The sequence below is a fragment of the Hibiscus syriacus genome, unplaced genomic scaffold (assembly GCF_006381635.1).
Source record: "Hibiscus syriacus cultivar Baekdansim isolate YM2019G1 unplaced genomic scaffold, ASM638163v2 tig00112758_pilon, whole genome shotgun sequence".
NCBI lineage: Eukaryota > Viridiplantae > Streptophyta > Magnoliopsida > Malvales > Malvaceae > Hibiscus > Hibiscus syriacus.
The window spans coordinates 302,821-319,982 of NW_024063396.1; the positions used below are offsets into that span (position 1 = coordinate 302,821).

Below are 17,162 nucleotides of genomic sequence, written 5' to 3' on the forward strand. Positions count from 1 at the left end.
CATCGTTGCAGAACGAGGTTCATACTCTACGCAATGAGATAAGTTTGTTTAATATTATACTAAAAATGCAAATAACCTTTTTTCGGTATTATTTATTTGTTTATTTACTGATTTATGTATTAATTTATTTTTAGTGGCCCGATAAGGTAGATTTCTTGCACGACGGGGTTCACGCATCAGACGTCATGCACGTTCCATTACGTCTCCTTTCACCCCAATACGTCCAAGACTCCGTAAGAAGAAGCATGATTCACCTGTCATCGTTCAAGAGGCCCCCTATCTTTCAAGAGGCCCCTCCCACCGTTCAAGAGCCCGATTCACATAGCATATTATGTTGACATATTGATAAACCCCCTTACGTGCCCGATATGATGGATTCGAGTTGGCTTTCGTATCAGTTACCGGTAGTACCATTCCAGTATCTGAAGTGGAGAGGAGAACACTACCGGACACAATTAAGGATAATACCCTTTGGGCTAAGACCGCAATTGATTTTTATCTACACGAGCGGAGTCATAGGTGTTACGCTGACATATGCAAACTCGACGATGATATACATTTGTTTCTTGTTCGGTCTTGGTGGGTTGTTTTATTAGGGGTTGAAGACAATGGCTATTTTGAATGGGGGTAAGTCTTATATTCTTCTTATATTGCATTTTGATTAATTTTTTTAAAATTTATTAAATTCACTAATACATGTATTTTTTTATAAAACAACATATTGATGCATGGATGTCATGTCTTCTGATAATAAGGAAATTGAAGAAAATAAAAAATACGTGATGGACTATTATGCCTTCGTCTTTTCACGTAGCTCACTAGAAGGATCAGATAGACGCTTCATATGTGTTGGGTAATGGAAAAGCTAAACTTTATCATGCGTGGTGGGAGGTCGATAAGGTTAGTATTTATTTTTGAATATTTTAAGGGTGTTTAGCTTATCTCTGAAGACGATAGTATATCATTGTTGAATTACATATCATTGTTTGATATGAGAGATATTATTTGTAAGGGATGGAGCGCTCATTTGGCTAAATACTTGGATGCGATTGATTATTGGACTAATTCTGGAAATAAGAAACCAAAAAAGTTCAAAGTTACAATGATCATAGACGAGACAGCGCCACAACAAACGGATGGAGCCAGAGGGGATTGTGGTCCTCTCGTATGCATGTGGTTGGAACGTTTGACGACAGGAAGTAAACAGTTTCTACCTCCCACAGATAGAGATAGAGGTGCAGTAGGGTTGTGATTTTGGCATTTTATGGCTAGAGCGATATATGCGAGACGTTGTCTACCTGCATCCGCGTGCTGAAAGTGTGCATAAACAACATAAATTGGTAAGTTTGAGCAAGTGTTGTTAACATATATACTCTTTGTTGGTTTGAAAATGTTTGGTTAAGTACCTAGATAATTTGTTGTAACAATCAACTACTTGATACGAATAACTTTTGTGTAACAATCAACTACTTGATACGAATAACTTTTGTGTAACAATCAACTACTATCTTTACCAACTCTTCTTCTGGTATCTGAAGTAATTCTGGCATATTCCAGTTATACTCCCATGGCATTTTCTTCTTCTTTTTTTCTTCGGGGACTTCTTCTTATTCTTTTTCTTTTTCAGGGTTATATGAATTATATAATGGATGTTCAACATGTTCATTCACAATCGTAACTTCCTCCTTATTATCATCAACATCTTCCTCGGCAGCGGCTGTTTCATCATCAAAATTCGGGTATTGGCCAATATCAAAATCATACACGTATGGTATGTTTCTTCTTCTGAAACATCATCAAAATCTGAGTATTGACCAAGATCAAAGTCCAGGTATTGACCAAGATCAAATTTCGAATAATGACTAGTACTCATAATTTTTTCTGTTGGCTCATAATCGTCTAATTGGTCAATACGAAAACCGGAATTTGGTGCTGAAAGTTTATTGGGATTTGGATTAAGAAAAGGTTGTGGGTTTTGATATTGTGTTTGGTATTGGAAATGTGGTGAAACAAAATTTTCTTGGTGATGAAATTGTGGTGGAATTATTAAATTTTGAGGTTGATAACAAAGTTGTACATTGTGAGCACCATAAACTGAGGTTGAAGAACTTAGTTGATTACTACCCGCTACTGACCTAACTTCACTACTTCTAGGTTCAACAACATACAATGTAACATCATCTTCTTGCGAAACACTAATGTAAACAATGAATCGTTCAACATCTTCATTCTCGGTTAACAAATAAACTTTGTCTTTTCTCTGATAAGATAGCCTAAATCCACTTAGAGGCTCTAAATTCAATTTCTTTGCAACACGTAACATTAGAGTTTCATAAGTTAACTTTTTTAATGACAGTTTTAGTTGAAGATTCATGGGTAAAGGCATATATTGTAAAACACCATGAACATTCTCTCATGACCCTCCAAAACACAAATATATCCAAACATGATCAACATTAGATGATTTCATTCTACAAATTGTAAATTAATTTACTAAACAAACGAGCTATAAACTACATATCATCACTAACTTAGAGAAGAACATACCTTTATTAAGTTGATAGTTGATAATTTGGGAGATAAATCATTGAAAAATTATATAGAAATAAAATTATGTAAAAAAAATTAGAGATGAGGAAGGATGTCGTTGGATATAGGAACAGATGTCGCCGAAGAGAGTGATAGATGGAGATAGAATGAGTTGCGATTTAGGGATTTAGGTTATGAGTTGCTGCTGCTGCGTAGTTATATAGCCAAAACATTTGTGTTGCGAAAATAAAACATGTTGCAAAATTAAAATTCGTGTTGCGAATTCGAAAATCGAGTTGCGATTTCAAAAATCGAGTTGCGATTTTCCAAATTCGCGTTGCGAATTCAGAAATCGAGTTGTGAATTTGAATTTTAGTGTTGCGAATTTGGAAATCGCTTTGCGAAATTGACTTATGTGTTGCGATTTACAGATTCGCGTTGCGATTTACAGATTCATGTTGCGATTTACATATTCGCGTTGCGAATTTGGAAAATGAGTTGCGAAATTGGAGTTCGTGTTGCGAATTTGTTGGTCATTTTCTCAAATCCAAACAAAGTTGGTTAAAATCGTATATTATAAGGCATTTTCGGTCACTGAAGTTATTTCTCTTTTTATTAAATAAATGCTTACGATTTTTTTACCTATCCTTATGTTTAACATTACAAACGTTTTTTAAGTGTTCATGTCATCAACACCGTTAGTTTTCCTAGTTAAATACCACGTGCCAACACTTGGTAATTTTGAAATTTATTTTTTATAAAAGATATTAAAATATTATTATGTTTATAAAAAACTAACTTTTCTTATATTATAAAACAACCTCAAATACTAAATCCTAATCTTAATCTGATGTCAATGCCTTCTCCGGCCACCACCGTTGTCGCCGACATAGTCATTGATATCATCCTAGTTATATGTCATTGTAGTTGTCGTCGATTTACCGTCGAAATTGCATGGGATCACGATTTTCATCCTAGGGTTTGTGAGATTTAAAACGTTTATTTATGGTCGATTGATCGTCAACCGGTCACGATTTCATAGGGGTTATGGTCGCCAGGGGAGGGGAGGTCAAGTGGAGCTTCTTCGACAGTAAAGGGCGGCGATAAATGTGGGTTTAGGGGTTGAAATAAAAGTTTTTAAAGTTTGGGGTTATTTCAAATTTTATGTTTTTTAAAAAATATATATATAATTTTATTTTTGAAAATTTTATATAAAATTTTCAAAATTACCAAGTTTTGACATGTTTCACTTAACGGAAAAAACTAACGGCGTTGATGACCTGGGCACCTAAAAAAGTAACGTTTGTAACATTAAGCACCCGGATGGGAAAAAAACAATAAGCACTTATTTGGCACAAAAGAAATAGTTTAGGTACTTATTTGAGAATTAAGCCTAAAATGAAACAAAAACCGACAAAAAAGCCATTTTTTGGGGAAATAAACCATGCCATTGATGCCCACAGAAATTCAAAGAGAAACATAGAAAGAAACTAAGAAGGTAAAGAGCTTTGCTGTGCTTTTAGTAAAAAAATCTAAAATCTCAACACTACATCAAAATAATAATGCTATAAATATTATTCTAAGTATATTTTTATTTATATAATTATTTATCATATAAACGAAAAAAGTATCTACATGATAATTTCGTAAGTATGGAGTATTATTTGACAGATAAAGCAAACAGAAAAGAAACAAACAGACAATGTCTAATGAAAGATCAAAGGGCCAGCTCTGCACTATGGAGCCTGCAGTTTGCTATTGATTAAGCTTTTTTTTATTTTCTTTTTCTTCTGAAGTTATTGATTAACTAATTACTTGCATAATTTATTTTTATTTTAATTTCCTGTAACGAAAAGGGAAAAAATACTGTTTTTTATATTTGAAGTATTATATATATATATTATAATTTTTGATTTGTTTAGTATCTAAGTTTTTAATTTTTTTAAATCATATATAATGTTTAGTTTCTGTTTCATTTTAGTACTCAATCGTTAAAAACTTAACGGACAGGTTCGCCGGCCGTCATGTCTACAGTCAGCGATCATTGCATCCATCGGCCGATGAAATCCAAACTTTTCAACACGCACCTTTTTAACCCCTTGAACTAGATTTCGACCTCAAATTCATCGAAAAATACCTCAACCTCCCCAAATCGATAATGTACCCTTCAACTTTTTTATCCTCCGATCTCCAGTGTCAACTGTCTAATTAGCCTAAAACTAGATTATGATGGTTGACTATTAGTTCACCATTCGGATTGATCATCCATCCATTAGAGTTATGCCCCGTCAATTCGTCCATTAAGTTTTTAATGATGAATGTTAAAATAAAATAAAATAAAACACACATATGATTTTAAAATCTAAAAAATGTAAATATTAAAACAGAAAAAAAGCTGATAATCTTTCTATATTTTCAACTAATATTATTTTTCACGACATCAATGCATTTGTCTGGTTGTTACATGCATGCATGCATGTGTATGATTTATGCCATACATGTATGTAGGAATTTATTTATGGCACGACGTGTGAATGTATGTGTAATCAAGGATAGACTTAGGGATTGTGTTATAAAAATTTAAAATTACAATATATTTTAGATTTTTTTTATGTATTTTATGTTAAAAATCTGAATTTTACTTTTAAAATTTTATAAGTTTAAATTCGTCTTTCCAATCATACATTTGTGCATGTATGCAATGAATGATAAAAATGGAACATGGGAATATCCCTAACTATACTGCACACAAAAGTTTTATTTTTAATATTATTATTGTATATATTAGAGATGAAAAAGTATTTTATAAATGAGATTACATTTATTTAGAACAATTCAATATTATTATATAAATGAAAAATATAGCATGGCGTCTCGCAATTAGGGATGGCAAACGGGTACAGTTTCAGGGATGGCAAACGGGTACAGTTTCATGGATTCCGCACCGTATACGCTCCAATTGGAGCGGGGATTGGTATAATTTTAGCGGGTAGTGGGCGGGTGTGGATTTATAAAGTGGTACCCGTCGTGGGTGGTAGGCGGGTAATGGGTTTGAGACATTACCCGCCCCGCATCCGCCCGCCCCACATCCGCCCGCCCAGCTAAATATCTATTAAATTTTGGACCATTATGAATTTAGTTGTAATTTTAGAGACTAATTTATAAATTTTAATATTGTATAATGTATAACATATAATTTAACCAAATATTAAGGATATTTAGTTTTTAATCTGGTCTTTAATTAGGAAAATATCCGGCTCTTTGATTAAAACCATAATCCCACTAACCACGTCACTTTCCATGTTCTTTATCCCATGCTGCCCATCCAAACACAAATTAGCCGTACTATAAGCATTAACATCAAAAGCAACAGTTTCCATGTTCTTTAGCCCCTCAAAACCCATATTAGGCGCACTATAAGCATTAACATCGAAAGCAACTCAACAATCCAGCTCTGCGACTACATGCTCCCTACAATCTGTCTCCATAACATTCGTAGAGCCACTCCTCTGACAAATTGAAGCATGCGCTGCTACCCCATCATGAACTGTCTGGGAACCAACTCCAACATCCCATTAGTTTGCTTTCAGGTGGGTCTAGATGGGTATGTCGCTAATGGGTAGTGGGTGTGAGGATTGATTTAAAAATGTACCTGCGTGGGCGGGTGTGGATTTGAAAATTTGTACCCATCATGGGTGGTGGGCGGGTGGTGGATTGAAAAATATTAGGTGGGTATGGGGATGGAGGAAGGGGTATCCGCACCCGACCCGCCCGTTTGCCATCCCTACTCGCAATACCCGCAAAAGGGCAGAATAGTAAGCGAACAATTAACAAATTGGACCCCACCATTGCACCATTTCTCACTTTGATCTGCCTTTGCTTCTGTTTTACATTTTCACTTTCTATTCTTTCCCTATTTTTATACTAATTTTAAATTTGTTTCTTTCTATGCGTATGATGTGAGGTTGGTTGGTGGTATGCAATATGCATGATAGAGATGCAAAGGCCTTCTTTTCCATGCGCTGAGTCACAACTCAAACCAAATTACCTTTTTTTTCTTCAAAATAAACGATCAAACCAACGGTTCGATTTTTAATTTTTATAAATTTTAAATATCTTTTATATCTTTAATTAATTATATTCACCTGAATAAGATGTTATGTGTCTAAGATTTACAAATTATAATTGTATTTGATTTAATGATATAATTTTTAGTATATATTTTTGTAATAATTTAAAGTATTGAATTAAACCAACAATATTTTTTGACAAATCGATTTGTTTTTCTTCAAGGGATGATAGGCCTTGTATATATATATATAGACAGACACATGATTTTATGTTTAAAGGATGAACTTAAACTTATAAAATTTTAATAGAGACGAACTCAGACTTATAAAAAATACATAAAAATTTTAAAATATATTATGATTTTAAATTCTTGGAGGCGATTGCTCCCATCTATCCTACCTAGGTCCATCTATATATATTGAAAACACTTAAACATGTGTTAATTAATTAAAAAATTGAAGATTAAAAAGTCATACATAAAACTTGCTATGATTAGCAGTGATGTGAATTTCATTTGTCAAAACCTTTGAAAAGGGCAGCAGAAAGGAAACTCTGAAGTCAGTGGGGTTTTAATTCCATACTTCCACCGCCTGTCATTTCATTCATAATGTTTAATTTACTCGAAATTTGACATCTACTGCTATTTATATGAACTCAACAAACACAAACAATACATAGGGCGATACCTGACAGTTTCAATAAGTGCTGGTGGACTCCGTGTATCAACATAATCCAGTATGATTTTATGTTAGGGAATTGAATTTAAATTTATAAAGCTTTAAGAGATGAATTTAAATTTATAAAATTCTAATAAGATGAAAATAATTTTTCAATAAAAATACATAAAAAATTTAAAATATATAATAATTTTAATTTTACAGATAACGATCTTCTCCACTCGTCCTTACCTAAATCTATCCATGTGACAGACATAACATTGTAATGGAGAATGGAGCTTTTCTTTGCTTTCATTGACATCTGTTAAAATTGAAATAATACCTACATCAGCATTGATCTTGTAACATCCCGTTTTGAGGCTAGAAACAAGAGGGAGTAAATTGCAAGACATTTTATTTTAAAGAGAATTTATGGAATGTAAGGACTAAGTTAAAAACATGTTGGAGTTAGAAGATAAAGGTGAAACTTTGTATGGTTCAATGACCTTATATGTAATTTACTCAACTTACTTGGAAGGTTTGTATTTCTGTTGGGAAAAAAATGTTAAAATTGTAGTTCAAATGGATTAAAATTGTGACATGTGAGGAATGGGATGTCCATGCCTCTACCAACTAGGCTAAGGCGCTATTAGTGACAAGATTGCAATCCTTATTTTATTTAACCCATTCAGTTACTTTTTTAAACCCTAAAAATTATTTAACCAAAACCCACCCTTTGGATATTCGTCTCGTCCGTCGTTCGCAACAAACAGAGGGATGATCATTCGAAAGCTTTTCCTTCACCGTCGCCCCGTCCCTCTGTCGATTTACTGTAGGTAACCGTGAGATAACCATATCACCGTCAGTTGCACTGTCATTGCCATCCCTATTTCGGTTAATCGTCCCTGTCACGTCGCCTTTAGTTGAGGGTCTAAAAAACACCAATTCAAAATATGTGAGAAAGGTTTGGTTTTGGGCTAAAGTGTTTGTCTGTGTATGTGACCCAAAATTATTGAACCCTTGTTTGAGTCCGAAAACTAAACTGGCCTGCTAGGCCTATAACTAAATCAAATCAAACCAAGCCCAACCTGGACCAACTTTGACTAGTGACATGATTTGTTGACTCGATTTACCGTTAGCCTTTTAGATTGTCTTTGACCAAAAGTTGACTTTTTTATTTAAAAAAAGGGTCATATTTTGGGTTTTCGATGTCATGAGTTCGTTTTGGGTTCATTTCACCAAATTCAAATTTAATAAGTTATTTTTTAGTATTTTATTTTTTGATTCGATTTGTTGTTCCCGATTAAGTTTTATTTCCCATGAGATTTGTTTTACTATGTATCTGAAATGTTATGGAACATTGAATTCAATTTCAAGAGCGATCGAATGGAATAAGAAAGGTCGACCGATATAACTAAAAAATCGAGATAACACCTTACTACTATTTGTATGCTTTATAGACTTATTGGTAATTTGGTAAATACATGAATACTTATGTTTGGACTTGTGATTATTGTTGATTATTTTAAACTCAATCTGATTATGATAAATTATTAGTAAATCGAGTAAGATTTGGATGACCCGATAAGAAATCAGATGACCAATAGAAAATCCTAAAATCAATGATTAATTAATGAATTAGTTAACATTGAAATCCTCAACTCTGGTTGTTTTTGTGGAGATGTTTAATGCTAGAAAATTACGACGAGAAATGACAAAAATACCCATCTGATAAAACTAATGATTCACTTGTTAAATACTTGTTTTGTTTAGAAAAATATTTATAATAGATTTTAACTTACGAGATGACAAAAGATTTAGAATTTTCTATTCTTGAATAAATACATCAAGATTAAATTATTGGAAATAATGCATAAGATTAGACCAATGAAATGACTGAAATACCCTTGAGCTTCAAAATATTTAAAATAACCTCGAGTATTGTAATGACTCAAATACCCTCACGATTTGGACAAAGTGAATACCCTTAGATAAATTCTAAAGTTACTGGTGAACCTAAATATTGTATTGCCTCTAGAGATTATGGAGCACGACCCAAGCATATAAGTTATTTTTGATAATGTTGTAATACAACAATAAAATAAATACCGCTATAATACTTATTCGTCTCTCAAAGATTTATTCGATGATGATTCTAAAGGCGAACAATTCAACTAGTGTAGTCAGCATTAAGAAGTGAATATTCGTGAAGGATCTCGTTCTGAATGATTGACAAGTATCGTAGTGTTGGAATCTGATTGGTTCAATTTAACTTGAAATCCTGGTAATTCGATTTTAACCATGAGTACTACAAATCATCATTTTATCCTTATTGGGTTAAATTATTAAGAATTCTTTAGGAGTTAAAATGTCCAAATTACCCTTGATAGCTCAAGTAATGGAATCACTGTTGTTACATCTGAATCTTAAATAGTTATGAAGTAATGGTCCCTAAATACATTCATGATACACTCAAATCCTAAATGGTTATGAATCCTTAATTTCTAAAATGTTGATTAGATTTTCTAGTAATCGAACCCATTTAACATGGACCTCATTTATGAAATTCGATCAATCTACAAAAAATTGATGTTTTCCTTTCCTAATATAATAACTTTCAAGTCCCTTTGAAAAAATAACTAGATCTTCTAGTGTGCTCCTCGTATAATGTATGACTATTTTATATGCTCTAAAGCATTACTATTTTATTTGTTCTGATTTATAAAAGAATTATTTGATGGAAATTATAATCTATGATTTATTGATTTTCAAACTATGTTTACCTGATATATGTCCTATGATTACGATTTTACTGAGAAATATAAACATGTATGATACTACTATTTACTACCTGAAACTGTTTTATTGTGGTACTATATAGGATGTGACATAGAGTTCTGCAAGTTAACTTCAAATCAGGCTGATAATTTCTTGTGGACCTAAGGCGACCCTTGGTGGGCTCCAGGCCTAATGGGTCTAGGTTATGAACTTATGAATCCTAAGGTGCTTCCTTATGAGATTTTGTGATCATATTTTGGGAGATGTACATACTTACACCTATGGGAGATGTACATACTTACACCTATGTAAGAATGTGTTAATTGCTAACTTTTTTTATTCATCCTACATGTATAAGTTGTATAACGAAATATCATATCAAATTATTTGAAAAAATTATTTACATACTTATACTGGTGTAAGTATGTGTTAACTTTTTTTAGGTATCAAAATATTGTGATATGTGTATACTTAGACCATTGTAAGTATGAGATAATTGCTATTTTTTATTTTATTCATGCTATATGAATGATTTGTATAATGAAATATCATATCAAATTATTTGACAAAATTATGTACATACTCACAGTGGTGTAAGTATGTATTAACTTTTCTCATTACTGAACTAGTATAATTTTGAGCAACAGACATACTTTTTTATGAAAAAATTTATAAAATCATTGTGTTTATAAAAAATTACATTTTAGTCACTAGTCAAATTTTCAGGGAATTACACACCGATTACAAATGACGAAACTATGGCTTTCTCTTTCCCGGCTTCGTACCTTACCTCGTGCCTGATTGTTTGGATGGCGAGCGGCTCATGGGGCTCTTTTGGTCGGACGAAGGTTGTATTTGGCGGGAGTTTCAGATGGTACCTGTCCTCTCTGTGGTGTGGCGGAAGAATCAGTCTTACATGCATTAAGGGATTGTCCAGAGGTTACATCTATTTTTGCTCTGGCTGGTTTTCCATCTTTTGTCTCTACGGGTATGTTCACCTCTTGCGGATCATGGTTGGAATCGCTTCAGGGTCTACTTGATACTCCAACTTTCACTGTTTTCATGGTGCTTCTCTCCCAGCTTTGGTTTCGACGAAACATGCGGTGCATGAAAATCGGATGCTGCCGAACTGGCATTTGGTGGCTTCCAGTCGAGCCATGCAGCTGGCGTATAATCGGGCAAATCCTATTTTATCGATGAATGATGCTATCCCTGCAACTCGTGATCACTCTGACTGCTGGATAAGGCCTCCACCTGGTTTTGTAAAGCTAAATGTTGATGGTGCTTGTCCTTTGCATAATGGAGCTTTGGCTGTGGGAGCCATTCTACGTGATGCTGATGGTGTCGTCTTGTCTGGTAGGGCCAGCTGTTTTGATGGTCCCCGTAATGCCAGCTTAGCTGAAGCTCAGGCCATTCGTTTTGGTCTTCAGTTTGCAACGGAGACGAGGTACACTCAGGTTATTGTCGAAAGTGATGCGGCTAATGTGTTTGAGCAACTATTGAATAATCAATCCGATATGTCTGTTCTTCGATTTATATTAGCTGAAGCTCGCCTGACTTTAAACTTAAACCCATCGTACACCATCCGCTCAATACGACGTTCGGCCAATGTCGCTGCTCACATGTTAGCAAATCTTGCTTCTTCCTCTTCTTCGACTGTCCGGTTTCAATTTGATTATCCCTTATGTTTAAATGATGTTGTTGTAAATGACGCTATCAATAGTTAATGAATTCGGGTACTTTTTTCTCCATTTAGGTTTAGAAGGGGTTTTTAATGATGCTTTTTATTTAAAAAAAATTAAAACATATACACATTCATTTGTTATAATGTTCATTTATACACATGTCAGGATAATTACTATATATATATATATAATTATCTGTTTATCTTAATATATATAAAAGAAATAAAAAAATTATTCTTATTGAATCGGATAAAGTGAAATAGCACCAAATATTAAAATAGATCAAAATCAAATATAAACCTTTAACTCTTTTTTTATGTCGAGATCGAAATCAATCCATTCATTATCGTATCCATCCCTAATTAAGAAAGAAAAATTAACTAAAGATTATCATTATTGATAACGGGAAATAATGGAAATAAAGGGAAATAATGGTGAATTATACTAAAAGAATGGTGCATTAGTTGTAGAAAAATAATTAGAAGAAGAAGAAGAAGCAGCATGCATTCATCCCTATTCCATTCTTTCTGTTTCACTTTATTTTTCTCTATTCATCCAAATCTCTCCCTGGACATCTTTGGATTTGAATTCGAACTCTGCGGTGAATTATCAAATACCACTTTTCAGATCTTTCATTTAAATTTCTTTTTTCTTAATTTTCTGTTTGAAAATTATTGATTTAATTGTTCTTATAGTATTATTACAGATTCATACAAACACAGAAGAAAAGGAATTTGATCTTCATATTTAGTGGATGTTTCGCCTTTTGATTTAGCTGATGTTTATTGGATTTTGTTTGTTTGTCGTCTTCTTTCTCAGTTTTTGCTCAAGCATTGTTTGTTGGATGATTTTGTGTTGGCTTCAAAGCGATGAGCGCTCAATTTACAAAGGTTTCCTCAGGTATGCTTCAACATTTCATCAACACTCGCACCTGAATCTGAGAAACATACCTCAAAATTATAGATCATAATCATTTTCTCCGTCTTCCGGATGTTCGAATAATTTGTAAAATAACAAGTTTTGCAATTTACAGTATTTCATTTGTGGAAGTTTTACATATTGGATGTGCATCATGCACAGAGAATTCCGTTGAAAATCGTTCGTTTTTCTTGAAATATTCAAATGCGTATTTTTTTCGGATACGAATATCTGCCTCAGATACGTATTCATTCCCTACAGTTCATCGGAATCCAAGTAACATACCAGCGAATCATCAGTCATAATCATGTCCTCTTAATGTAAATTGTGTACTGAAGTTTGTAGAAAATGGCCGTTTTGCAGCCCATAATAGAAGATTGAGGAACTTGTTGAATCAAAGCGATAACCGCATTTGTGCGGATTGTAGTGCTCCGGATCCGAAATGGGCGTAAGTTTTAGAATTACAACATTATAACAAGCATTTTCTTGTATGTAAAGTTGTTTGTTGATTCAGTAGGTAATACTCGGATTGTACTTTTCAGATCGACAAATATCGGAGTCTTCATATGCGGGAAATGTTGCGACGTGCACAAAAGCCTGGGTACGCACGTCTCCAAGGTGACTACTTTAGGCCATATCTAATCTATTGTTGTATATATTATGCTGTTAAATAACCGGATAGGAGCAGTCAGAAGAACAGATAAAAAGCCCGAAACAGGAAAAAGAAAGTCGGATAATAGATGAATTGGCCGAAACCGAGAACTGAAAAACCCAACAAAACATGACTCTTTCTTTGGCTTTTGTTTACCTTTTGTGAGGATTTCAGGTTATGTCAGTGACATTGGATGAATGGACGATTGAGCAAATTGATGCGGTGTCTGAAGTCGGAGGAAATTCAGCGGCTAATGCAATCTACGAGGGCCATATACCCGAAGTTTATTCGAAGCCGGGTCCAAATGCTAGTGTTGAGGAGAGGAATAAATTCATCAAGTATGACTTTGTCCTGCTCTGTTTGGAGGATCATATCTCTATACTACTAGTCCTGCATGCCTAACAAAGAAAATTAAGGAAAACTAAAGAGTTATGTGTTCTAAACCTTGTAGGTTTTGTTATTATAATTACTTATTTGTTATCCTTCTTCAGGTCCAAGTACGAAGATCAAGAATTCTCGAAACCGAGCTTCCGGATCTCTTCGGGGAAGACTTCTTCTAACTCTTCATTTAAATCGATCTTTTCATCAAAGTTTATGGATAGTTTCCCATTAATTCCGGAACAGGTAAATTCATTTGATCTCTGTGTCTCTCAGTCTGCTTCATTTTCTCAGAACCAAAAGAAAGATCACGGAACTAATGATTTCTTGGCCAAAAACAGTGAAACTGAAAATTGATTCCAACCATATGGATTCGTTTTGGTTTATTAAACTTAAATCCATTTGATTGGGTATACGGTGATAAATTTAATCAATTTGAATCCCTTTGACGAGGTAACAGGAAGGCATGGTGGAATTTATCGGTTTATTGAAGGTCACGGTGTTGAGGGGCCGAATTTAGCCATCCGGGATATGATGACAAGAGATCCTTATGTTGTCTTGACTCTCGGGCAACAGGTTCGTCGCTTATATTTTCTATGTTTCTGGGATTTGGATGTGCATGTCAAATACATACATATATGTATATTGGGAAGAACATTTCCTCGTATCCATGTATATTGGGTTGGAAGATCATTTCCTCGTATCCATGTGTCGGACATGAGTGTAACGGTACTATTTTACTAGCGATAAACATTGGTCATTTGATCTTATCAGACTATACAAACAAGCGTCGTACCCAGCAGCATGAATCCGATATGGAACGAGGACCTCATGCTATCTGTTCCTAGCAATTATGGGCCTCTGAAATTGGTAAGCAGCTCGTATATTCGGAGTGTTTCCAAAAGAATCATATCCTTATGTTTGGATAAGTTTAGCATAGAGATCAACAGCCATGCATGATTATTCAGTTACTGTTTATATGAGGTTCCGTTGTCATCTCAAGCATGATCATGATACGCTGGTCTGACCCGATGAATTCGTACGTTGTAGGAAGTATATGATCACGACACGTTCTCAGCCGATGACATAATGGGAGACGCCTCGATCGATATCCATCCCTTGATATCCGCGGCAATGGCATACGGAGACCCAGAAATGTTTGAGAATATGCAGATAGGGAAGTGGTTGAAAACCGAGGACAATGGGCTTATAGAGGACAGCATCATTAACATTGTCGATGGGAAGGTGAAACAGTATGTGCAACTGAAGCTCCAAAATGTTGAGAGTGGAGAAATTTATCTAGACGTAGAATGGTTGCCTCTTGACCAGTAAGTTTGATTTATATCATTTATTCTTTTATCGTATCGGCAATTATTTCCCAAAATTCATGTACTTGTATCGTGTTTATATATTTTTTCTATCACAATCATTATCCAATCCTTGATATTAGCAGCTCAGCACATAAGGAGACCCAAAAATGATCGGGAATATGTAGATCGGAAAACTGGTGGAAATTCAATAACGATGCACTCATAGAAAACATCACCATTAACAACATTATCGGTGGGGTGATGAACAATTTTACGAAAAAACTGTATCCAAGATTATGTCATATTGCTAAAGAAATGCATGGGGCTTTCAAAATTAAATCAAGTCAGAGTTAAAAGAAATTCAAAATGGAAGTCGATTTAAATATCAAAGTTTTATATAAACTAGACTCAATTTTACTTTTAAATTTTAAGCTGAATTCGTATAAATATCAAATTACTTTTGATCACTTGAACTCTTAAATTCCAAAAATCTAGTCTCGATCCAAACCTAAAAGCAAGTGGGTAAATGGAAATAATGAGCTGTACTTCACTTTACGTCCCCCACATCTATGAATCATGAGATCCACCCACTGACGATTCAAATTAAATCGACTTTTAACGATTTCACTATAAAAGAAAACATCTAAATATGGCAAGAATCAAATTACCTCGATAAATATTATAATTATTATTTTCAGAGACTTTAAGTTTTAATATCAAAGACTATAAGAAGAATAAAAATTTTCTTTATCAGATTATTAAAAATATTTAAAACATATATTATCTTATAATCATAATAGATTGATAAAAAATCTAAAAATAATTTATAAATATAATATTATTTAATAACTTCAAATTATTAAATATTTCAACTATCAAAATCTTTCTAAATATTATATTACATAATAGAACCATAACTATTTGTTAATTGTGACTAAACTATTGTTATTGTTGTTGTTAGTTGAAGGAGAAGATGATCTAATTTTAATAACATAAATAAAAGCAGAAGAAGCTAACAATGCCACACCTGTGACGCCGCAGATCAAGCTCCCCAACAGCAGCACGTGCCTCAGGTGATTGTTCCCCCGCCGGTTATCGTTTGCGCTCCGCCACCACGAGGTGTCGCTGGAATTCGTGGCCTTCGGAAACGCCACCGTTGACGGCGTTGATGATGAGGTAGAGGAAGACTTTGACGTTGAACCGAAGAAGGACCTCATCTCTTGTGACTTGAGACCCGTCGGCGGTTGGCTTTGGTACTCCAGACCGTGATCTGAGGGGCGTAGCTCCCTTGCCGTTGATTCTCGAATGATAACGACGACGACGACGGAGGTGATCAACTGCAGATACGCCGTCATTGAGGCAGAGCTGCTTCTTGTGTGTAAATCGTGAGAGATAGCCGGTTATAATTTACCGAGTGACTGACTCGTTGGTCAATAAATACGTACGAAATAAATATTAATAAATAATAATACATTTTCTAGGAAAAATATTGAAACAATAATGCGTCTCCAACTTATCATTCAAATTCTACATTTACCCTTTTAATTTTAAAACATTATACGGATGAACAATCTTACTTCCTTAGTTAAAAGAATCGTTATTATTTTTAACGCTCATAAGTTCAAGCACTAATTACTATAACATAATGATTGAATATTCAATGTCAATTAAAAGGTTAATTGACATTTAGAATATGATGCATTATCTTTATTAAAACACGTGGATTATACATAGTATATAGATAATTTAGATTTTTTCTATTTAGTGAAAAATCAAGAGACAAAAAACGATGATTTTATTCCAAAAATTCTAAATTTTTTTATAATTTATTTTTATTTATGTCTTGAATTTTTAACATGATTTTTTAAATTTTTTATTATAACATAAGATTATGTACGCGTTCTTATTTTTGTTCAAATATATTATCATTTAGTCAAATATAAAAACAACATCCATCTCAAATTATATAATAAAGTTAATATCTTCTGAGTTAAAACTTAAAGAATACATATAACTGAATGTACTTTTACACATATATAATACAATCACAAAAAGACATTTTACGATTACGTTTTTCTTAGATTTTAAACACTAAACAACTAAACACATTTGATTAATAACAATGAATTCATCCGTTCCTAAAAATTTAAAATTTAAAATGATAATATATTTTAAAATTTTTTAT

At 33.6% G+C, this 17,162-nt stretch overlaps 1 protein-coding gene and 1 pseudogene across 1 annotated transcript; one reads left to right on the forward strand and one right to left on the reverse strand.

Annotated features, from left to right (window-relative positions):
- The first annotated feature begins 1,577 nt into the window (after positions 1 to 1,577).
- On the forward strand, positions 1,578 to 15,023 carry LOC120183318 (annotated as a pseudogene).
- Positions 15,024 to 15,868: 845 nt separating this feature from the next.
- On the reverse strand, positions 15,869 to 16,400 carry LOC120183346. Its single transcript, XM_039188064.1, has one exon. The coding sequence runs from the start codon at positions 16,330 to 16,332 to the stop codon at positions 15,895 to 15,897; it is 438 nt and encodes a 145-aa protein (XP_039043995.1). The 5' UTR covers positions 16,333 to 16,400; the 3' UTR covers positions 15,869 to 15,894.
- Between the last annotated feature and the right edge of the window lie 762 nt (positions 16,401 to 17,162).